We start from the raw sequence: 24,528 nt of genomic DNA on the forward strand, positions 1-24,528 counted from the left end.
TATTACAATTGGTGGAACTGTGGGTAAAGAACTTCACCTAAGAGTTGACTTTCTTCACTAATAAAATACAGATAATGATACCTACTTCACATATTTGATGAAGGAATGACTAAGTTGAATATCATATGCAAAGTACTTGGCATGTAATAAGCATTAATCAATGTTAGTTCCCTTTTTCTTCCATCACAACACATTACATAACAATTTTACTGAACAGCAAAGACAGATAAAGAGGGAGAGGGTCAGTAGAGGTGATACGGCAGATACATCAAGTAATCTGGAGACAGAAATGTTTACGCAAACAGGATTGAAATGATCAGTAAGTTACCACAGGTCAAGCAATTGGAAGCTGGGAGGGTGTGACCCCTTACAGGCTTTCGCGGGCATAGCAGACAAAGACAAGTGGGTTTCAAAGATCTCTGCATCCTCTGACAAAGGCGTGAAAAGCCACAGTTTCAGCAAGAATGTTATGAATAACCCAACTCCAGTGAAACTCACTCTGCCACTGGAACTTCAGTCTCTTCTAGAGTTCAGGCTGGTGTACATGGAGAGAAAAAAAGAAGGCAGGAAATGTTTCCAGGTGTTTCAGAAAGGGAAACAGAAACCCATGGATGGAGCAATGGTAGATTAGTGAATAAGACTAGATGTCACTGATGTGGGGGTCTCAGCCCACTCCATGACCTTCATCTGTCAGATTGCTAGTCAGACATGCTAATAATGAGTCCCTGAGGAACCGTAACCACCCACGTGTTCACTTTGTGAGTGGTGTCACATTCGAGAAACATGGTTCAACAGCTAAAATTCAAGCAAAAGAAATTTACTACTCTCAAAGGACATGAAATGGGATCCAAAGCATTGCCCATGGCAACAGTTCTAAACTGTTATCTCACACAGCTCTCACTCTCATTCAGCAAAACCCCAACTCCAGTTTTCTCTCTCTTCCTATCTTCCTTCATCACAAACCTTTTGTCCTTCTACCCCCACCATCATTGTATCACTATTATGTGATTGATGGACTAAACCATTCTCCTCAAGTATTTTCCATTCCATTTAGCTCTCTTATCAAATAATTATTGGCCTCTTTTGTTGTTGTTGTTATGTATCTTAATTGTGCATTACAACATCTAGGGATTTTGTGTGTGTGTGTGTGTGTGTGTGTGTGTCTGGAGACAGCAGAACAGTGTGGTCTGGTGGACTGAAAGTATTAAGCAGACACAAAATATTTGAGAAGGTACAAAAGATAGACTATGAATATTCCCATATTTGTACATTTGATCCTATCAGAATAGTCAGTGTTTAAGGAGAAATGTTTGGGTTCTATTTCACCATGAACATAAAGAAATTCTGATAATCTGTGTGTAGTATGGTCTCCAGGGACAGCCTGTGTTTTCATCTGGCTTCCACTTGATAGTTCCAGGAATAGAAATATCTCCTATATAAATTTATAAGAAATGAGTGTTGTCATGGGAAAACTGAGATGAATAAAATTATTATGAGTTCCTTAAGGGAAGGAACCATTTCTTTTCCATAATTCCTAACAGTGCTCAAAACACAATGGGCTTCTCAGATTGAATAAACCAACATCTCCTTTACTAAGAGGCCAATATCTTCACATCATAGTGCTAACACAGCTTCTTCAACCCTGAGTACATTTTGAAAGGTCTTATAATATCTGTGGTTTGGGACTTTATAATTATGGCTGGTGCCATTAATCTTACAGCCTTCCTTTTTTATTATATATAAGATTGAGACTGAGTTTTTGTTACAGATTGCTAGCCTATAGCAGTCAGTTGTGGAGATTACACATCACTGAGACAGATAACAAAGAAAAATGGATAGCAAATTGGAAAAGATTAGGTAGCTCCATGCCACAATATTAAACAAAGTCTTCTGAGGTATAGCAGTCGAAGACTCATTGTATGTTACTACCCTTTTTTCATCTGTCAAAGGGACTTGCTGTTAAAACAGGGCCTTAGCTGTGCATGTGTATACACACATACACACACACACACACACACACAAATATGTGTATATGTCCATGTCCTTTCACTTAAAATAAAAAGAACTCACATTAACAAATAGGCACATTTCTAAAATGCCACGGAAAGCCAAAGGAATAAAAATGTGATTTTAAAGTTGATGGAGGTTATAAGAAAGTGACCCAAAACGCATTATAGTAAGTAATAAGCCTAAAATGTCTTGCTGTAGAATGTTTTCATTAATTCACCTTTGAAGTTCATACACAAAAACTAAAATTCAAGGATAATGGATGTATAATACATTTTAAAATCTGATTCCATCAAAAGCTATTTCAGTGGAGTTCCTTCTTAATATACTACTAGACAGATCTGGAAATTGAGTTATTATTTATAGAAAAAAAGATAAATGATTTGCAAACCACTGCACAGACATCTCTTGCATTTCATTGCAAATTATTTTTAAGTCTAAATAAATATCAGTTCTACTACCTATCTTTCAGCTCCAGTTTTCTGTTTTCTAAAAAATATTTTTGGCCTTGTAACTTCTGAAATACAAATCCTTTAATTACAATGAAAGCACTTGTTAGCTAACATGCTAAAGAGGTAGTTATAGCTTAAATATATTACAATTTTATCATGTATCAGGCATGGTTCTAGGCAATTTATTTCTATGATATACTTAGGAGGAAAGTACCACTACAGATTAGGAAGCTGAGGCCAGAGAAATTTAATAACTTGCCCAAGATCACACAGTTTATAATAAGCCCGGGATTGGAGCCTAAAAATATTATCTCTGGAGTGCATACTCTTAACCAATACAACCAAGTATCTAATTTGTGATAACAGATACAAAAATAGAATAGCCATTTGGGACAAAGGAGGGAAGAACACCCAAAATAGATTAGAACATACATAGGAAGACAAACTTTGTGTCACAACAAGGCCTTGATTTCTGATGGGATTAATACAAATACTCCAAAAGTTCATTGGATTTTAGGAGGACAGGAATCCATTAGGCAAAGACGTTGAATGAGATCATTAACAAGACACTCATTCAAAATCACTTAGGGAATGACTTGCATGGAGTTAAAAAGATGATTTGGGTCATTTACCAAAATCTTTGATGTGTGTGTGAAATGAGCGGGTTAGTCAACAACAGTCAGGGTACAGGGTGGTGTAGGTGGATGTCAAGAGCACGGAAAAAGGTGCCCGCCCCCATCTCACTTCATCACCTCACAATATTTTAATCTATTATTCCAATTCAGTCTTATATGAGAAAAATAAGGGATAGAGGGGCTAAGCAAGCGTAGTTAGAAACTGTTGGAGACAAGATTCAAACTCAGGTAGAAACGCCCAGCTTGAGCTCAGACACTAGGCTACCTTTCAAAGCAAAGAACCAGAGGCATCATCATGCAAAAAGAAGGAAAATTCAGGGGGCTCTGTCCTGAAATATGGTCAGATAAAAGACTTTTGTAGGAGGGATAGGAAGAGAGGAGAGAAGAAAAGTGATGTCTAGTTTTTCTCTACTTTCTTACATATTTTAAAAAGTATTCAACATGCATTATACTCTTACCCTTAATGTAATTTACTATTGATGAGACCATGTTTTGTTTCTTATCCCTCAGGAAAAAAATCTCTGAGCCCATTGTATATACTAATAGAAATGATTTACTATTTCATGAGAATGTTGCAAAACTGCATGATGTTAATCTATCTTCCTCTTCTGAACAAAAGCAGGCAGATTCCTGTCCAGTATACAACTATAAGGACCCTTAGACATTTGTTTATTCCACTAAGAATGCATAGCAAGTCTTTTCAATAAAAATAGTTGGAATTTTAAATTATGCATTTCAATGAAATTTAGAAATGTAGAAGTGATGGTTGTCCATCATTGTATTGCTTTAAAGACTTTTAAATTTATCATTGTATTTTTTGTAGTAAAGCCAATTTCTTTATTCTGGGAAACCTTCATTGGCACATGTTTTAAATGACTAGTTTAACGCTGTACTTTAATTCTTGAGTACAGAGTTTGAATTGATTCCACAGAAAATATTTTTCAAAAAATTATCTAGATCAACATTTTTTGTTTAATAAAGCATAGAGAGGTAGGAGAATAAAAGTGGCTGATCAGGATAACTACCTGTGAGATGACTTTTCTTGTGCATTTTATTCAAGCTTTTTTATTTCTTTTATGTATTTCTCTTACTTATATTTTACCAAGAACTTTAAAAGAAATGTCACTGCATAATTTTCTTTCCATTTTTCTCCTATGTAGAAAGAGCACCTACAATTGGCAAAAGAATAACCTCTAAATTGAACATAATGTGGTTTTGCTGAGCAGCAAAGAATTAAATAAAAGTTGCATACAGCTGCTAGCAACAATCTAGGCTTGAAAGATTGCCAAATGGGTTAGCAGTTTGATCTGCTTGTTCCTCTTTCTCAGCTCCCTGTAGATACCACATCCCTTGCCCCCATCCTCTAGTGTAACCAGCGGTCTCTCCCCTACCTCCTCTCTCAACTTTGAAATAAAAGTTCTGAATGAGGGAACACCAATAGGAGAGGAAAGACACATGTGAAACATCTTGGTAAATGTTATGAAAAGGGAAAGCTGAATGTCCGCAAACGTTTTCAGTAATTCATAAACATCCTTCTTTTGCTTCCCAGTTTTCAAGTGATGAGAAATTAGAGAAAAAAAGGGAAAATAGTTCCTTAAGTTCTATTTAATTGTGAAACTGAACTCTATGAAACACTTCATTAGTAAACAAGGATGAACATGTGAGTTGTGATGAAAACTGTGAACAATGCTTGTGAGGCAGGAGAATAGGGTCCGGAGGCAGGGAACCTAAGGCCGATTTGTGCTGATTTCCTAGAACGGAATCAAAAGGAAAACCCCACCTCTCCACACTCAAGTAACAAAAGGATCAAAGGCTACTCCCTTTGCAACACCCCACTCCCGCATTTCTGCATTGCAGATGAGAAAGTAAAGTACTTCTGATTGGTCTTCTCCTGAAACCAATCAGACTGTTTGTTGGCCTTATCTTCATTTGCATAGGGGTGTGACTTTGGAACTTCACTTCAGTCTCTGATTGGTCACCTTCCAGGACCAGTCAGACTGGTTGAGGGCCACCACTTCATTAATAGGGTGTAAAGCAAGTAACCAATGGGAAACCTCTCCAGGGTATTTAAACATCAGAAAATTCTGTAACCAGCACTCTGGAGTCGCTTGCTCAAGTCTATTCCCACTCTGTAGAGTACTTTCGTTTTAATCAATCTGTGTTTTTCTTTTATTGCTTTGTTTGTGCATTTTTCCCAATTCTTTGTTCAAAACACCAAGAACCTGGACACCCTCCACTGGTAACAGAACACTTACATAACTCCTCTCACCCATTATAGAGTAAACAAAAATAGAACAGGGTAATACTGAATAGAGTCAGTAAAATTGTCATTCAATTTTACACAGTTACTTTAAACACCAAATACATAATCAGGGTTTTATGTTAAAAAAATCAATTATGGAATGCTTTCTAAATCTCTCTTTTACTTAATTAGGTGCTTATTATTTGAGTCAATATATAATTTTATTTTGTAAAAATTATGTATTAGTCCATTCTCATGCTGCTAATAAAGACCTACCCCAAACTGGATAATTTATAAAGAAAAGAGGTTTAATTGACTGACAGTTTCATGTGGCTGGGGAAGTCTCAGGAAACTTACAATCATGGCAGAAGGAGAAGCAAACACATCCATCTTCACACTTCACATGGTGGTAGGAAGGAGAAAAATGAGCAGGAGAAACGCCCCTTATAAAACCATCAGATCTTGTAAGAACTCACTCACTATCATGACAGCAGCATGCGGGTAACAGCCCCCATGACTAAATTACCTCCCACTGGGTCCCTCCCACAACACATGGGAATTATGGGAACTACAATTCAAGATGTGATTTGAGGGGGCCGGGGGGGACACAGCCAAACCATATCATTCTGCCCCTGGCCTCTCTTAAATCTCATGATCTCACGTTTCAAACTGTAATCATGCCCTCTTAACAGACCCCCAAAGTCTTAGCTCTTTATAGCATTAACCTAAAAGTCCAAGTCCAAAGTCTCATCTGAGATAAGACAAGTACCTTCCACCTATGAGCCTGTAAAATTGAAAGCAAGTTAGTTACTTCCTAGATACAATGGGGTTAATGCATTGGGTAAATACACCCATTCTAAATGGGAGAAATTGGTCAAAATGAAGGGGCTCCAGGTGCCATGCAAGTCCAAAATCCAGCGGGGCAGTCAACCATTAAAGCTCTGTAATGATCTCCTTTGACTCCATGTCTCACTTCCAGGTCATGTTGATACAAGAGGTGGGCTCTGAAGGCCTTGGGCAGCTCCACCCCTGTGGCTCTGCAGGGTACAGCCTTCCTCCTGGCTGCTTTCAAGGCCTGGCATTGAGTATCTGTGGCTTTTCCAGGCACACAGTGAAGCTGTTGATGGATCTACCATTCTGGGGTCTGGAAGATGGTGGCCCTCTTCTCACAGCTCCTCTAGGCAGTACCTCAGTAGGGACTCTGTGTAGGGGCTACAACCCCACCTTTCCCTTCTGTACTGCCCTAGCAGAGGTTCTCCATGAGAGCTCTGCCACTGCAACAAACTTCTGCCTGGACATGCAGGCATTTCCATACATCCTTTGAAATCTATGCAGAGGTTCCCAAACCTCAATTCTTGACTTCTGTGCACCTGCAGGCTCAACACCATGTGGAAGTTGCCAAGGCTTGGGGATTGCACCCTCTGAAGCTATGGCCTGAGCTGTACGTTGGCTCCTTTTAGCAATGGCTGGAATGCAGGGCACTAAGTCCTGAGACTGCACAAAGCAGCGAGGCCCTGGGACAAGCCCATGAAACTATTTTTCCCTCCTAGGCCTTTTGGCTTGTGATGGGAGGGGTTGCCATGAAGACCTCTGACATGCCCTGGAGACATTTTCCCCAATGTCTTGGTGATTAACATTTGGCTCCTCCTTACTTATGCCAATTTTTGCAGCCAGCTTGAATTTCTCCTCAGAAAATAAGTTTTTCTTTTCTATCGCATTATCAGCCTGCAAATTTGCTGAACTTTTATTCTATGCTTCCTTTGTAAACATAAGTTCCAATTCCAAACAATATCTTTGTGAATGCATAGAACTGAATGCTTTTAGCAGCACCTTAGTCACATCTTGAATGCTTTGCTGCTTAGAAATTTCTTCTGCCAGATACCCTAAATCATATTTCTCAAGTTCAAAGTTACACAGCTCTCTAGGGCAGGGGTAAAATGTTATCAGTCTCTTTGCTAAAGCATAGCAAGAATCACCTTTATTTCAGTTCCAAATAAATTCCTCATATCCATTTGAGACCACCTCAGCCTGCACTCCATTGTCCATATCACTATCAGCATTTTGGTCAAAACCACTCAACAAGTCTCTGGGGAGTTCCAAATTTTCCCACATCTTCTCATCTTCTTCTGAACCCCCCAAATTCAAACAAGGAAACAATCTCTCCCTGTTGTCCATTTCCAAACCTGCTTCCACATTTCCAGGAATTTTTATAGCAACACCCCACTCCTGGTACCAAAATCTGTATTAATTAGGGTTCTCTAGAGGAACAGAACTAAAAGGATATACAGGAAAGAGAGTTTACAAAGGAAAATTGACTCACAGGATCACAAGGTAAGGTCTCAGGATAGGACATCTGCAAATTGAGAATCAAAGATCCTAGTGTAAATCAATCTGAGTCCCAAAACCTGAAAAGTAGGGAAGCCAACTGTTCAGCCTTCAGTCTGTGGCCAAAGGCCCAAGAGCCACTGGCAAACCACTGGTGTTAAGTCCAAGAGTCCAAAAGCTGAAGAACTTGGAGTCTGATGTTTGAGGGCAGGAAGCATCCAGTGTGGGCTAAAGACGAAGGCTGGAAGACTCAGCAAGTTTGCTCTTCCATCTGCTCCTGTCTGCTTTATTCTAGCAGCACTAGTAGCTGATTAGATGGTACCCACCCATATTGAGGGTGAGTCTGCCTCTGCCAGTCCAGTTACTTAAATGTTAACTTCTTTTGACAACACCCTTATAGACACAACCAGGAAATATATGTTGTATCCTTCAATCCAATCAAGTTGACAATCAATATTAACCATCACAGATGAGTCTTTTACTTGGAGAAAATTTAACTCAGTTTTACCGACCTAGCATTTTAACCTCTACACCTAATTCTTCCAGGCTTAGAATTTTTTTGCAGATTCTCATATAGCAGGATGACTTAAACTTTACATGAAATACATTTTTTAAAATGTGAAAGATCACCAGATGTCTCTTACTGTGACATTACTTCACATTGATGTTCCTTGCTTTATATTTTGTGGTTCTAAAACATTTTAAAATTCAAAAGTATTCAAAGCAAAGTTAATTTCACCTTATTTTCCTTATTAAAGGAAATATGCAATACAGAATTTGTTTAGAAAAGGTAACAAAAAAGCATTCTTAAATTCCAAGAGTCTCTAATTCTTTTTTAAAAACTCATCATTTTAAAAAATGTTAGAAGTGACTACTTCAAAGAAAAGCTGATTATTCAAATTGCTTGGTCCTTCTCCTTCTATTATGTTTGAACAGTGTGAAACTGTGTGAAAACCTTTCTTACATCAGTGACATTTAGTTATATCATGATATATTTTTCAATAAAATTCACATATTTTAGTGAAAATGCTTGTTAAAATGTACTTAAAAATAAGTTTCAGAGAAATAATGAAACAATGAAACCTGAAGGCTGCCCTCAAATAGACAATTTGAATTCCAGAGATGTACTATTTCAAGAAATTTTGATCACTTCAACTCTTCACTCTTCACTGGAAGCCAACAAATCTGCTCCACAATAGAAATTGTAAGCTACTTGAGGCTCTCAGAGACCCCCAAATCAGACTCTTAATACCTACATTACAGAATATGCAAATTAGAAATAGGGTTCTTTAAGTGCCTGTGATATACCAGGCCCAGGGGGTCACAGGCATTTAAAGCACTGTAATTTTTATTATTGAAATTAATGACACAGAAGTTTCACATAACAACAGAGAACTAAATATTCTCTAAGAGGGGACTCATGTATTTGGTAGTTGGCTCATTTGCAGCATGCCCATATGTTCCATGCCAATTTCAAACTAACATATGGCCTGAAATGTCTGCATCATATTAGGGTTTGCTAATCATTTTACCATCATAGAAATCTTATACTAGGTCAGTGCTACTTACACCTCTTCCTAGAATCAACAGGAGAATTTTGAAGATAGTCAGATTCTCTTCTTTATACAAAACTTAGTCAGAATTTCTGAGTGAATTTGGATACATGCCCACATTTGGAAATCTTAATCTAGTTACCTGTGGACATGACAAACCTTGTCCTTTTGTGCTAGCGCTAGACCATGCTATCATTTTTCTCTATACAACATCTACACGCTACACAACATCTCTGCTGGTCACTTCATGTAGTCATATTTTCTTCTTGCAACAAGCTATGGTCATAAAGAAGATTTAAGGTTCGTCAGTGGAAACTGAATCTAAACGTAGGTGAAGGTGGAACATTGCCGTTTTAAGAGCTAGAGCAGTAAGCTTGTGGGGTACAGAGGAGTTATTCTTTGAGACAGAAACTTGTTTAATCTGAGAGGGACCACATTTCTAAACCTTTTAGTCAAACAGAAATAAAATCTACTCATTATTCTTGCATAAAACTTGAATGCAAAAGTTAGCATGAGTGCAGCTAAGTATACAGTTTAATAAAAAAAAATGTTAGCAGAAAATGATGCTGAAGAGTCAAATGTTTTTTTCTTTACAAATTTTGAGCTAAGTTGTCCTATGCCTAAAGAAGCTAAAGAGGTGGTTCTTTCTTGAAAAGTGCGTGTGTGTGTGTGTATGTGTGTGTGTGTGTGTTTTACTCAGCATTTGCTCACAAGAGACCAGGGGCTACAATCAGTTCATACCATGCATGGGGTGTTGGCCGAATCTCTTGGGGCTCTTATAGAGAAAAATGGTAAGCAACTGAACTGGCCTCAGCCTGGCATTACATTTACAGGGCTGTTCATATTCACAGGTGGTAGTACCCAGTGTGCAAAGCCAACTGTTAAAAATTTCTAGAATTTTGAGAGCATTTCATTAAACAACCATTACTAAGTATTAAACTATATAAACCCACAATTAAATATTATTAAAACAAAGGTAATATATATTGGAAATTCATTATTTCCTAATTAGTTTAGTATATTTTACTATCGCCTATGTAATTGAGTTCATTTACATCTACTGAACCTGTATGGTGGAAATACTACATAATGGTGTAATACATCTCTTCCAAAATCCACACTGATTGCTGAAAGGGGAAGAATATTAGTAATATTCATACCATGAAAATCAGTAAGCTCAACAAATTGGAGCTTTCCCCCCCTATTTTTGGAGAGTAGTTATTAAACTTTATCAGCACAGCACTGACATATGGTATAATTTAAGACTGAAGAAATCATGCTTTCGGAAAATGCACTGTTAAAACTTGTCTAAGGGAGTCACACCATATTCTGTGCCTGAAGTATTTCCTAATATGATAATTGATGTTTCCACTGAATTAGAAACAGAAAATGAAATGAGCTTTGAACTGAATAAGAGGGAAAAATGACCTACGGGAAGATAAAGACACCAATCCCTAAGGTCTGAACATGGTCAGAGGGTCTCAGTAGTGGGGGATATCTTCAACAACAACACATGCACAGGGACATGGAAGTTAATTTTGGGCCTCTCTCTCTGCAAATAACCTTTTTTTTTTTTTTTTTTTTTTGAGATGGAGTCTTGCTGTGTCGCCCAGGCTGGAGTGCAGTGGCGCGATCTCGGCTCACTGCAAGCTCCGCCTCCCGGGTTCACGCCATTCTCCTGCCTCAGCCTCCGAGTAGCTGGAACTACAGGCGCCCGCCACCACGCCTGGCTAGTTTTCTGTATTTTTAGTAGAGACGGTGTTTCACCATGTTAGCCAGGATGGTCTTGATCTCCTGACCTCGTGATCCACCCGCCTCGGCCTCCCAGAGTGCTGGGATTACAGGCTTGAGCCACCGCGCCCGGCCTGCAAATAACCATTCTTATTATTAATAAAATTATGTTAATAACTATGAGGTCTCACTTTGTCACCCAGGCTGGAGCACACTGGTACAATCACAGCTCACTTTAGCCTTGACCTCCTGGGCTTAAGCGATCCTCTTACCTCTGACTCCCAAGTAACTGAGACTACAGGTATACTTCACCATACCGGGCTTTTTTTTTTTTTTTTTTTTTTTTTGTAAAATGGGGTCCTACTCTGTTGCCCAGGTTGCTCTCAGATTCCAGGTTTAAGGGAATCCTCCCACTTCAGCCTCCCAGATTTCTGGGATTACAGCATGAGCTACCATGCCTTGTCAATAACTGGTTTTATTTGTGCTTTGAAGGGATCAGGCACCTGGGTCTTAAGAGCAGTTGAGGGAGTGCCTAGCCTAGCTGTGACATGATGGGAGTCCTTGGTAGCAGAAGCTGAGAGGTTGGCAGTAAGAGAATAAGACCAGAGAGGTGAAGCTATAGAATTTACTCCAAATTTTTGGTTAAGTTATATGTAAAAGAGAAGTAGAAACTAATTCATAAGTATAAACTGTTGATACTAATATTGTACATATGTGTGTGTATAAATTTACATAAATGTTTACTTTTTATGTACTTATTACATATAAATATTTTTATATATTTATGTTTATATACTCATATATGTTATGATTTTCAGGAAAAAATAATAATACATGCAATGCATGATGAATACGGGGACTAAGGTGAACTATGGAAGAGAGGGTGTGAGATAATTCTTCTGTTCTGCCACCTGGAGGTCAGGTTAAGTACTTCCAAGGAATAAATATTCTGTCACTTTCAAGAAAGCAGGGATTATACTTCTTTAACTTTATATATATATGTATATATATACACACACACACACTTCATATACATGCTATGAAGTACATAAACTTCATCTATATATACTATGAAGTATATATACTTCACCATAAAATATACTTTATAATGAAGTATATATACTTCATAGTATATATATACACACTTCATATATATACATATTTATATATACTTCATATATCATATTTATGTGAAGTATATATATATAAAGGAGAAATGTTAACTAGATAGAAACCAACCTGGATTACTCCAGTCTGAACTCAGATCACAAAGGACATTAATTATTGAACAAACAAACCCTCAATAGTGGCTACACAATAGGATGTCCTGATCCAACATTGAGGTTGTAAACCCTATTGTCGATATGGATCTAGAATAAGATTGTGCTGTTGTCCCTAGGGTAACTTATTCCGTTGATCAAATTATTGGGTAATGTGTAAAAACTCACTTAGACTAGTGAGGTCTTAGTTTAGATTGTTTGGATGTTGAATTATGCTCTGAGGTCACCCCAACCAAAAATTTTTTTTTTGAGACAGAGTCTCCATCTGTCGCCCAGGCTGGAGTGCAATGGTGTGGTCTTGGCTCACTGGAAGCTCTGCCTCCCGGGTTCAAACAGTTCTTCTGCCCCAGCCTTCCGAGTAGCTGGGATTACCAGCACCCGCTATCATGCCCAACTAATTTTTGTATTTTTGTATTTTTGTAGAGATGGGGTTTCACCATGTGGGCCAGGCTGGTTTTGAACTCTTGACCTCAGGTGATCCACCTGCCTCAACCTCCCAACGTGCTGGGATTACAGGCATGAGCCACTGCGCCTGGCCAAGCAGTTTAAAATTTTTAATACGGTGATAGTAGGCTAGGGCCTGTAGGCTTGAGTTTTTATTTGCATTAACGAATTAAAGCTGCATAGGGTCTTCTCATCTTATTTGTTTATATCCACCTCTTCATGGATAGGTCAATGTCACTGATTAAAAGTAAAACACAGCTGAACCCTCATCTGGCCATTCATACAAATCCCTATTTAGGGAACAAGTAATTATGCTACCTTTGCATGGTTAGGATATCGCGGCTGTTGAACATATGTTACTGGGCAGGCAGTGCCTCTAATACTGATAATGCTAGAAGTGGTAAACAGGTGGGGTAAGATTTGATGAATTCCTTTTACTTTTTGTAATCTTTCCTTAGAGCTTGACTATGTTGGGTTAACAGTGAATATAATAGGGTGCTTATTATATTGTTTATTAATATTGGGCTGTTAACTGTCAGTGGGTTATTCTGGTCTGATGTAAGCTTACACAATAGAGAAGGTTTTCGTGTTATTTATATCAACATGATTGCTTCTATTAAGTATAGATTAGTCCAATGAGATGTTTGGAGTTCAGTAGAGTGATTAGAATTCAATTAGTAAGATGTTGAACTTCAACGCTTTCTTAATTGGTGGCTGCTTTTGGGCCAACTGTGGTGGTAATAATTTTTACTCTCTGCAGGAAGGTTGTTTCCCAAGGTCTAAAGAGCTGTCCCTCTCTAGACTAACAGTTAAACTTACAGGGGAATTACATAATTCTGTGGGTAAGTTTAAAGTTGAACTAAGAGTCTATCTTGGACAATGAGCTGTCACCAGGCTCGGTAGGCTTGTCACTGTTATTCATGAATCTTCCCACTATTTTGCCACATAGGTGAATGTGGTCTTTCAGCTGTTCTTGAGTAGCTCATCTGGTTTTGGGGGACTTGGCTATAGTTCTCTGTGTAAAGTTATTTCTAGTTAATAGATTATGCAGAAGGTATAAGGGCTTGTCTTTGCTTTTTAGTGCTTGATATAGCTCTTTCATCTTTCCCTTACTGTATTATGTCTATTGTGCCAAGATAAAAATTTCTATTGCCTATACTTTTGTCTAAGTAAATGGTTTAAGATAGTTTGATAATATTTTTAGTGAGGTTTGGGGCTCGAGTTGGCTAAAAGTGATCAGGCCATGATGAAATCTTCTGGGTGTAAGCCAGATGCTTTGGGTTAAGCTACACTTTGGTTTGTCCAAGCACACTTTCCAGTATGCTTACCATGTTACAACTTATCTCCTCTATAGGTGTCTAGAAAAGTATCAGTAATAGTGATTTCTAAAGTAATATTTGAGGAGGGTGATAGGTGTGTGCGTGCTTCATGGCTTTATTCAAACAAGCACTCTGCTCTTGGTTTACTGCTAAATCCTCCTTGAGCCCTTAGATTTCACAAAGGTTTTCATGATATTTTTCTGGACATAGAAAATGTAGCCCATTTCTTGCCACCTCATAGGTTACACCTTGACCTAATGTTTATATGTGTATACTTATGCTTACTATATAACCTTTTTAGGGTTTGCTGAAGATGGTGGTATACAGGCTGGGGACAAGAGGTGGTGAGGTGTATCGGGGTTCATCGACTATAGAACAGGCTCCTCTAGAGGGATGTAAAGCACTGTCAAGTCCTTTGAGTTTTAAGCTGTTGCTTGTAGTACTCTGGCGAATGGTTTTGTTAATGTAAATATTCGACTTTAGGGCTAAGCATAGTGGGGTATCTAATCCCAGTTTGGGCCTTATCTATTGTGTCTTCAGGGTATTAAAGCCACTTTGTGGTATATTTTATTTCAGCTCGAATTTTTTACAACTTAGATGGAGTTTTTTACAACTTAGCTTTATTGAGGGTAGATCTTAAACATTCTTTACACCAAGTTTTATTAGCTCGGGTTAATCATATGGCTGTGGTGGCTGCCACGAAGTTAACCAACCCTAAATATTAGTATAACTTAGTCAAACTTTTATTACTAAAGATTTATCACTGCTGTTTCCCGAAGGGGTGTGGTTGAGCAAGGCGTTTTGAGCTGCATTCATGTGTGCTTGATACCTGCTCGTTTTAATCTGGGTGATCTAGAGGGCACTTTCACTGGGGTGGAGATACTTGCATGTGTAATCTTACTAAGAGCTAATAAAAAAGGCCAGGACCAAACCTATCTGTTTATGAGGTTGTGTGAACCCATCTAGACATTTTCAGTGTCTTTCTTTGAATGGTTAAGCTACACTAACTGCATGGAAGACTGAAGTGAAAATTAAAACATGAGAAAGAAGTAAATATAAATGGTTGTTTACAGTTCTGGAAATTCAGCGTCTTTAAATTTGAATTGACAGAAGTCTGGCTGAGAGGATTACTCATAATTAAGGCTGAGAGGATTTACTCATGATTTAGCGCTATGTTATATTGGGACAGCACTTTCAGAGGGATATGCTCAAGGTATTATATTAGTATATGGCAGAGGTTTAGTTACTATATCTATTATACAGAATGGAGGTTTTATTTGGTAGGAGGGCCTTAAGATTTTTTAGAAAATTACATAAATCGAGAGGTAGCTCTTGGAGCATTTGTGGTTAAAATACGATTTCTGGGCTCTGACTGGGTTGCATTTTTAGTCTCTTGTTTTTGGGGTTTGGCGAGAGTATGTTTACCTAGATTGATGGCAAAGTCAGAGAGGGAGGGTAGTTTGCAGATTTAATTGGAAATAGTTCTTCAAACTGAGCGTATGTGCGTGAGCATACATGCACGAGTGTATGTGCGTAAGCATATGTGTGTGAGCATCTACTGATTAATTATGTTCTTCAAGCATGGTATACTTCTCCTCACATGACAAAAACTAGCCCCATCTCGATTATGTTTCAAATCTTCCCATCAACAAAAGCGAATATCCTCCTATCACAATTCTGTCCATTATAGTGGGCGGTTGAGGGGGACCTAACCAAACACAACTGCGTAAAATCCTAGCCTACTCCTCTATCTCTCACATAGGTTGAATAATAGCAGTACTAATTTATAACCCAAACATTACCGCTCTAAATCTGATTATTTACCTTATCTTAACAACAACCGCATTTCTAGCACTCAACCTGAGTCTAAGCATCACAACCCTGTCACTATTTCATGCCTGAAAGAAATTGGCACGGTTGACACCTATAATTCCACTAATTCTACTATCCCTACGAGGTTTACCCCCATTACAGGGTTCCTGCCTAAATGAATCATCATCCAAGAACTTACAAAAAATGATAGCCTTATCACCATAACCATTACAGCTACCATAACCCTACTCAACCTGTACTCTTACATACACCTCATTTATTCCATCTCGGTAACGCTATTCCCCACATCTAATACTATGAAACTAAAATGACAATTCGAAATCGCAAAATGCATACTACTTCTCTCTCCCCACCTGTCATCTCTTCTATCCTCCTCTTCCCCATCTCTCCATTAATACTAACTATAACTTAGAAACGTAGGTTAAATAAGACCAAGGGCCTTCAAAGCCCTTAGTAAGCAAATTGCACTTAATTTCTGTAACAGACCTAAGTGCTCCAAGACTCTATTCTGCATCAGTTGAATGCAAATCAACCACTTTAATTAAGCTAAACCCTTACTAGATTGGTAGAATTCAAACCCACGAAAATTTAGTTAACAACTAAACCCCCTAATCAACTGGCTTCAATCTGCTTCTTCCACCACGGGGGAAAAAGGCGGGAGAAGTCCCCGCAGGATTGAAGCTGCTCCTTTGAATTTGCAATTCAACATGAGAAATCACCTCAAGGCTGGTAAACAGTGGCCTTGACCTCTGTCATCGGAACACTATACCTGTTATTCGGCCCATGGGCGGGGATCGTAGGCACTGCCTTAAGCCTCCTAATTCGAGCAGAACTAGGCCAACCAGGAACTCTGCTAGGAGATGATCAGATCTCCAATGTTACTGTTACCGCCCACACATCCGTTATAATCTTCCTTATGGTGATACCAATCCTAATTGGGGGTTTCAGCAACTGGCTAGTCCCTCTAATAATTGGTGCACCCGATACGGCATTCCCCTGGATACGTAATATGAGCTAATATGAGCGTCTGACTTCTCCCCCCATCTTTTCTACTCTCACTTGCATCTTCAATAGTGGAAGCCGGCGCTGGAACTGGCTGGACAGTTTATCCTCCTTTAGCAGGAAACCTAGCACATGCAGGAGGCTCTGTGGACCTGACCATCTTCTCACTCCACTTGGCAGGTGTCTCTTCTATTTTGGGGCCATTAACTTCATTACCACTATTATTAACATCAACCCCCTAGGTATATCCCAATATCAAACACCCCTTTTTGTTTGATCAGTCCTCATTACCACAGTCCTTTCCCTTCTAGTCCTAGCCTCTGGCATTACTATACTATTAACTGACCATAACCTCAACGCCACTTTGTTTGACCCTGCTGGCGGGGGTGACCCTATCTTGTACCAACATTTACTCTGATTTTTTGGTCACCCTGAAGTCTATATCCTTATCCTACCAGGCTTCGGGATAATCTCCCACATGGTAACATATTATTCTGGTAAAAAGGAACCATTTGGATACATGGGCATAGAGCTGTGATATCAATTGACTTCTTAGGATTTATCATATGGGCTCACCAAATATTTACAGTAGAGATAGATGCAGACACATGAGCATACATCACCTCCGCTACCATAAGTATTGCTATCCTTACTGGTGTTAAGGGCTTTAGCTGATTAGTCACCCTGCATGGCGGTAACATCAAATGATCTCCCACAATATTCTGTGCCCTATGATTAATTTTCCTTTTCACAGTAGGAGGCTTAACCGGCATCTTATTAGCTAATTTGTCACTAGATATTATCTTACAGGACACATATTATGTTGTAGCCCATTTCCACTATGTCCTATCAATAGGAGCAGTATTCACCATTATAGGAGGCTTTGTCCACTGATTCTCCTTGTTTTCAGGCTATACACTTAGTCAGATCTATGCTAAAATCCACTTCACCATTATATTCATAGGTGTTGATTTAACCTTTTCTCCACAGCACTGCCTCAGCCTATCCGGTATGCCTCGATGTTACTCTGATTATCCTGATGCATACACCACGTGAAATATTATCTCATTCTTAGGGTCATTTATCTCACTAATAGCAGTTATACTAATAATCTTTATTATCTGAGAAGCCTTTGCTTCAAAACGAAAAGTACTAACAATTGAACAACCATCTACTAATTTAGAGTGGCTTTATGGCAGTCCACCACCTTACCACACATTCGAAGAGCCAGCCTTGGGAAAACCTAAATGAGAAAGGAAGGAATCAAACTCCCAGAAACTGGTTTCAAGCCCATCCCATAACCTCTATGACTCTCTTGATAAGATATTAGTAAAATTGTTACACAACTTTGTCAAAGTTAATTTATAGGTTAAATCCTATATGTCTCAATGGCTTATCCAGTTCAATTAGGCCTTCAAGATGTCACATCACCTATTATAGAAGAAGTACTCACTTTCCATGACCATGCTCTTATATTTTTTTAAATAATTATATATATATATATATACACACACACACACACACACACAATTTGGTAAAAGGTTGATTGAGAGGAACTTATCATATATAATAAGATTGAAGGCTGGGCGCAGTGGCTCACGCCTGTAATCTTAGCACTTCGTGAGGCTGTGGCGGGAGGATAACTTGTGTCCAGGAGTTTGAGTCTAGCCTGGCAAACATAGGGAGATCCTGTCTCTACAAACAGTAAGAAACAATTATCTGGGTGTAGTGACATGCATCTGTGATCTCAGCTACTCAGGAGGCTGAAACAGGAAGAATGCCTGAACCCAAGAGGTTGAGGCTGCAGTGAGCTGTGACACCACTGCACTCCAGCTGGGTGACACAGCAAGGCCCAGTCTCAAAAAAAAAAAAAAAAAAAAAAAAAAAAAAAAAAAAGATGCATATTGAAAACCGTACTCAAAAAGTGAAACAATGCATTTTCATCTCAAGGAACTAAGAGACAAGACAACCAGGCTAGCAGGTGTACTGTGCTTGCTTCTGGTAATGTTCTTAAGTAAAAGTTAATTCCTAGAGTGAGTTTCAGTTGACCTGGAAAACCTCTTCTTATAAATGTAGTGACAAAGGCCATCTATGGTGTGGGTCAGGTGCAAGTCCTTACCTTCTCAAAATAGCATTAAAAAGGCAGCTGAGCTGCCATTTGATCTTAGTGCATTCTTCTTTAAAACACATTTTAGATTCTGTTAGTTCTCATTGCTAATATTTTTTTCAGAAAAATTGCATCAGAATTCATAAGTGATCTTAAGTTCTTTTGTTTTTTGTTTTATTAAATCAGGTCCATAAAATCTATTGTACAGGTATTTTAGAAAAATGATCTTTTGGATTCACACAGATTCAATGTATCCTTTCCATGTCTAATGTTTTTCATATATTCCCATTTCCCTAATTTAGGGTGTTATTTTAAAATATCTTTTGCAAACAGTGTGTGTGATTTCATTCCATGTATATGTTTATGCAAAGTTAGATGTGTTGTACGTCTAATGCACACAAACTGAAGCTGTACTACAATACATCGAAGGTAAATTTTCTTGCTACTTTTTAGTTTTGTTTTGTTTTACTACAAAGTACCTTAGAAAGGCACATCTATTTTACCTAAATATTTCATATAGAAGGAGTAACACAAGTTGGTAATGTAACAAATCAGGTTTAATTGTACTCTATTTTGAGAATTCTATTTCAAGAAAGCTAGATATATATAATACAAAGTGCAATATTAATTAGGAGTGGGTCATTACTATGATATGTAAAAGTCATTGAAAAAAAGTTTAAAACATGGATAGTTTGAATGCAGGCAGAACATCTGGTTTAAACAAGTGATTAGTCCTGGAATTATGTTCATGAATACAGTGGTATCGATGAATTTGCCAATTCCCCCTCTCCCACTTCAGTTGTTAGTTGGTATTTGTTTCTAGAAAGCAACTTAGAATGAGTGATGTACCTAGTGTAATCAAAGATAAAGGTTGCAGGGTCTGGAGCCACTGAGGTGTGTTCTTCTCAGTGTCTTGATGAGCTACACCTGTGAGAGACTACCTTCTAGTTACTAAAACACACTTAAAATGTATAAACATAGTTAAATGTCAATGAATATATAATGAAAATATAACTGTCACATATTTTAAAAATACTTCTGTCCTCATATGGTCAATTCATAGAAAAATTATAATTGGAAAGTCCTTTATTCTTTTGTCATAAGAAATCACCCTTGGATTGACACAGTAACTCATTTATTGCTCATAATAGGCCTATGAAGTTGATGATAATAACAGCTCCTGGGCAAAAAAAGAAAACCTATGTGTGATCTTTCATGCAGGAGCACAGGCAATTACTTTACCTGGCAAGGTTCCTGGGGGAAAGTTGTCCTCCCACACCAGACTTGGTGCCCAGTCAATGCAATGCAGTCTCTCAGGGAGATGCAGTAAGAGACTGAGGGTTTGCTGACCAGTCATGTCTCATGTATGTCTCTCATCCTGGCCCAGGCACGCTATTCAGAGACCTCTTTATTAAGGTCCTTTGATAGCAGCTTTTCTTAGATGCTTTCACTAAGATCTCCTTATAGGGAGGAACTAAGGGGATCTGGAAGACACCTTTTCTCCACTCTGACTCCATACTCAGTACTTTTCACTCAGGGCTTCCCACCCCTTTCTCCTTCAAGCTTCCAGGTTCATAAAACTTTCAGAACAATTTTTTCCCACTCCCTCCTCAGTGCAACAATTCCCCATGTCTGCACTGATCCATCTGACCCTCACCTGGCACTGTTTTATGGGGGAAACATGAGACAGTGAAGTTGGTGCTTTTTCTGGTTTAGTCTCTTGAATAAACCATTGCAGTAAGTGATTAAAAGCTTGGCTGTTACCCCATTTTTGCTTGTCTGAATAGGCCACTGTCACCTAGTAGCTTACCTCTCCACTCAGCTCAGCTCTTGACACTCTGTCTTTTATAGGTGAGGAAATGGAGGGGCTGAGGGCATAAATGACTTTTTTAAGGTCAAATTGCTGGTAAGCAGCAGTGCCAGGTTTCAAAAAAGCCAATTTGGCTCCCAAATTCATTCTCTGAACTATATCATCTTCTCTGATGAAAAATCATTGTTTCTCTATTTTTCCATATTAATATTCTTGTATATTCCTATTTGCTTAAGTTTTAGAGGGCAACTTATTTACATCATTTTGATATTCTTGTGGTGCTGAGGGGTCATTACTATAGTGCTCCAAGTAAATGAAACATCATTCACTATAGGATTTTTTCACTTCGAAGGATTAGTTTATTGAATAAGCCCAGTTGATAGGTAATAATTTCTACTAGGGATGTATGAGAAAAAAAAGGATTTCTTCAAAAGGCTGAGAACTTCTCCATAACCCTCCTGAAGTTTGAATTTAAATACTTCAAGTAAATTTTAGAAAATATAACTTGGTTATAATTATTCCTAAATAATATATTTTAAGGAGTATCATTTTAATTGCTTTTATAGATACTTCAGACCTTTTCTTCACAGTCTTAACCACTTTTAAGTGTATGTTTTGTAATGTTAAGTATATCACATTGTTTTCCAGCAGATCTTAGAACTTTTTCAACCTTGCACAATTACAACTTGACTCGTTAAAGAGCAATTGAACATTTAGCCTTCCTTCCAACCCCAGGCTACCACCATTCTACATTCTGTTTTCTATGAGTTTGACAGTTTAGTTACTTCATGTAAGTGAAATCATACAGTATTTATGTTTTTGTGACTGGCTTATTTCCTTTAGCATAGTGTCCTCAAGATTTATTGTTGTAGTATGTGACTAGATCTCCTTAATATCATCCCATTGGTCTATTTAGCTTTTGCTCTTAGTATTTTTGGCATTATATCCATGGATGTATTGCTAAACCTAGAGTCATAAGGCTTTCTCCCTATATTTTCTGCCAAGACTTTTATAGTTTTAAGTCTTATGCTTAGGTCTGTAATTCGCTTTTGAGTTAATTTTTAAACATGGCATATGATACAGGCCCAAGATCAATCTTTTGCACATGAATATCTAGCTTTCCCAGCATCATTTGTTGAAGAGACTTCCCTTTAAAATACAGTATTTATGCATATCACTGATTGAAAATTATATTAGATATTAATCCTACTGCTAATATTTATAATTTGATGTACTAATAAGCATATTACCATATTAGGTATCTGTTTCTTAAGCATTTTGATAACTGTATCTCAACCTAACTTGTTTTCCTTATAATCCATTGTAATTTATTTTATGTATTTATTGATTGCTATGCATTCATGAATTAAAGTATTTGTTTTGTGCTCATTTATTCTTCTAAAAATATTATGAGAAGAGGTCAATGGGCTTCACCAAGCTGCTGCAGTGTCCATTGCCTCAAAAAATATTAAAATTCAGAGTTTGTTTTGTAATTTACACACAAATGAAGTCTTGAACTAGGGCAACCATAATAATAAATATGTAAAATCAAGAAATGGGCAAAAATCAGGATGACTCAGCGATTAACTGCCAAGAGCCAAGTGAAAGTAAAGACAATAATGACCCACCAAATTTTTAACCTGGTTGAGTGATTGGTTGGTGGTATGTAGTTCTAGGGAGTCATCAACCTAGAGGTTGCATTTAAAGCCTTGAGAGTGTCTGAGATCACCCCTGGGGAGAGGACAGAGAAATAAATTGACTAAAGATAAAACCATAGGAAACTAATAGTCAAAGAATAGTCAATTCATTATTAACAGCTATGGTGTCATGTGGTATATATAATGTGTCAGCAAATAAAACTACTATGTAAATAATAAAACTTTGGCAATCAATTCGTAATTTGTAAAAGACCATTGGTTATGACTCTACTCTGCATTTATAATTTTTGCACCTGCAATTATTTACATGCAAAAAACAATACAGCCACAGTTGCCTAATTATAGGCACAACCATCCAAATTTGTCTTCAAAAAGAATAGCACAAAGAGACACCATCTGTGAAAGTGCAGCAAACCCCTCAGACCTTTCCTGCTCCAAATTATGTAAGGCTGGTGGGCACACTTCCCTTTTGGCTTCTGTCTCAGGCTTTATTCTTGCCTGATCTTATTCATGCATTACAGACTAGTCAGTCTGATAAGCTGATAGTTAGCAGGCCTTTCCTTTTACCCAACCAATATCCACACCCCACCACCACTACCCTGCCAATATAATATGTGCAATAGTATGGGCAGACTGAAAACAGAAGCCATTTCTGAAACACATCATTTGTCTCGTTAATGTGAAAAGATTCCATTTTTTTTCACAGGTAATTTTACAAAGTAGGCAACGTGAATATCATAAAGACAAAATCCCATACAAATTTCTGCTCAAAGGTGACAAGAAAATTATGTTACTCCACTTTTTACATAAAGTTTTAGCCATTTATTAAAAACACAGCTGTCAGTTTTGATCAAATGCATTCATATTTCCCCATTATATTATTAGGGCCATGATGAAATTTAATAATTGTCCCTTGGAGTTTGATTTTTCACAAAAATGTCATAACACAATCAGTAATAGCAAATAATTATTGAACTACGTTGAGACAGTTATGATTTCAGCTGGGAAATATATAATAGATGAGAAATATAAAACCCAGGTTAACACTTGATAAAGATTCTGTTCTCATACAAATGTCAGTAGTAATAAATGTGGGGACAACATAGCCTGCTTTATGAAAATGAAAGTGATACCAGACAGAATAATTTTCAAAGGTTTAAATCATGGTTCAAACATTATTTGCTTATTATTTAATCATATTAAACACTTTAAATCTGATAAATTCTTTGTGATAAAAAGAATACACAATTTAAGAATGAGAAATTCAGTAGTTTATTAGACTAATGACTAAAATCAGACTGTAACATGTTTCTTCTATATGAAATCTATATTTCTCCATTCCGTAAGTGTTTGAAATCATTAAGTATGACCATGAAGGCTTCAGGGGCAAATGAAGGCTTAAGAATTCTGCAACATTCACTAGTTTTTACTTTTTTATTTAAAAAATTGCAGTGAATAGAAAGGTACATTTTTGTTCTACTACCTTTGTCTCAATGGTATACGGGTCACAGAGACTTGAAGCAATGGTTGGGTACCAGCCTTAAGTTCGTGGATAGTGGGACACAGGTTTGTACATTGGAAGTATGATTAAGTAATTTAAGCAAAGAGGAACACGTTAACACAATGAGAATTTGTGAAGAGCAAACATGATCTCCAAAAGAGAATTAACTAGAAGTAAAAGGTTGGTCAGCCATTTGTTCTGTCATATGTAACTGAACATTTCAATGAGTGCAATCAAAGTTCAAAATATTAGTAATGACATGATAAGCATAACTCATTCATCTCCAAATAGGGTAGAACATTTTGAGACATTAAAAATAATAATTCTACTTACATCCTGAACTACCATTTGTTGACACAAGAGTCAAGTTGGAAGGCCATGGGTTCCGAACAATATCTTGCCAATGAATAGTGTCCGCATAACAAAGGAATTTGTTCTGGTCTACATAGACTCCACCATTTAGGATTTCTGTATTAAAAAACAAAGAAACAAATCTTTTGTCAAACTGCTTGTTGATGAAAAGATAATCAACAAAAACGATTTGCTCTTAACTATTTTCAATGTTAAATTAGAGTCATGCTGCTAATAGCCAAGAAACCTTTTAAAATATCTTCCACTGAATCATATAC

At 37.6% G+C, this 24,528-nt stretch overlaps 1 protein-coding gene across 2 annotated transcripts in view; it reads right to left on the reverse strand.

The window, feature by feature from the left end:
- ERBB4 (erb-b2 receptor tyrosine kinase 4) overlaps nt 1-24,528 on the reverse strand; it is a 1,212,321-nt gene that overhangs the window by 395,069 nt on the left and 792,724 nt on the right. For both annotated transcript variants that reach the window (XM_017855612.1, XM_017855621.1), the window contains exon 4: nt 24,233-24,367. In XM_017855612.1, coding sequence (XP_017711101.1) covers nt 24,233-24,367 — 135 coding nt within the window. The remainder of the gene's footprint in view (nt 1-24,232; nt 24,368-24,528) is intronic.

Source organism: Rhinopithecus bieti, unplaced genomic scaffold (genome assembly GCF_001698545.2).
Source record: "Rhinopithecus bieti isolate Rb0 unplaced genomic scaffold, ASM169854v2 scaffold_1070, whole genome shotgun sequence".
Lineage (NCBI taxonomy): Eukaryota > Metazoa > Chordata > Mammalia > Primates > Cercopithecidae > Rhinopithecus > Rhinopithecus bieti.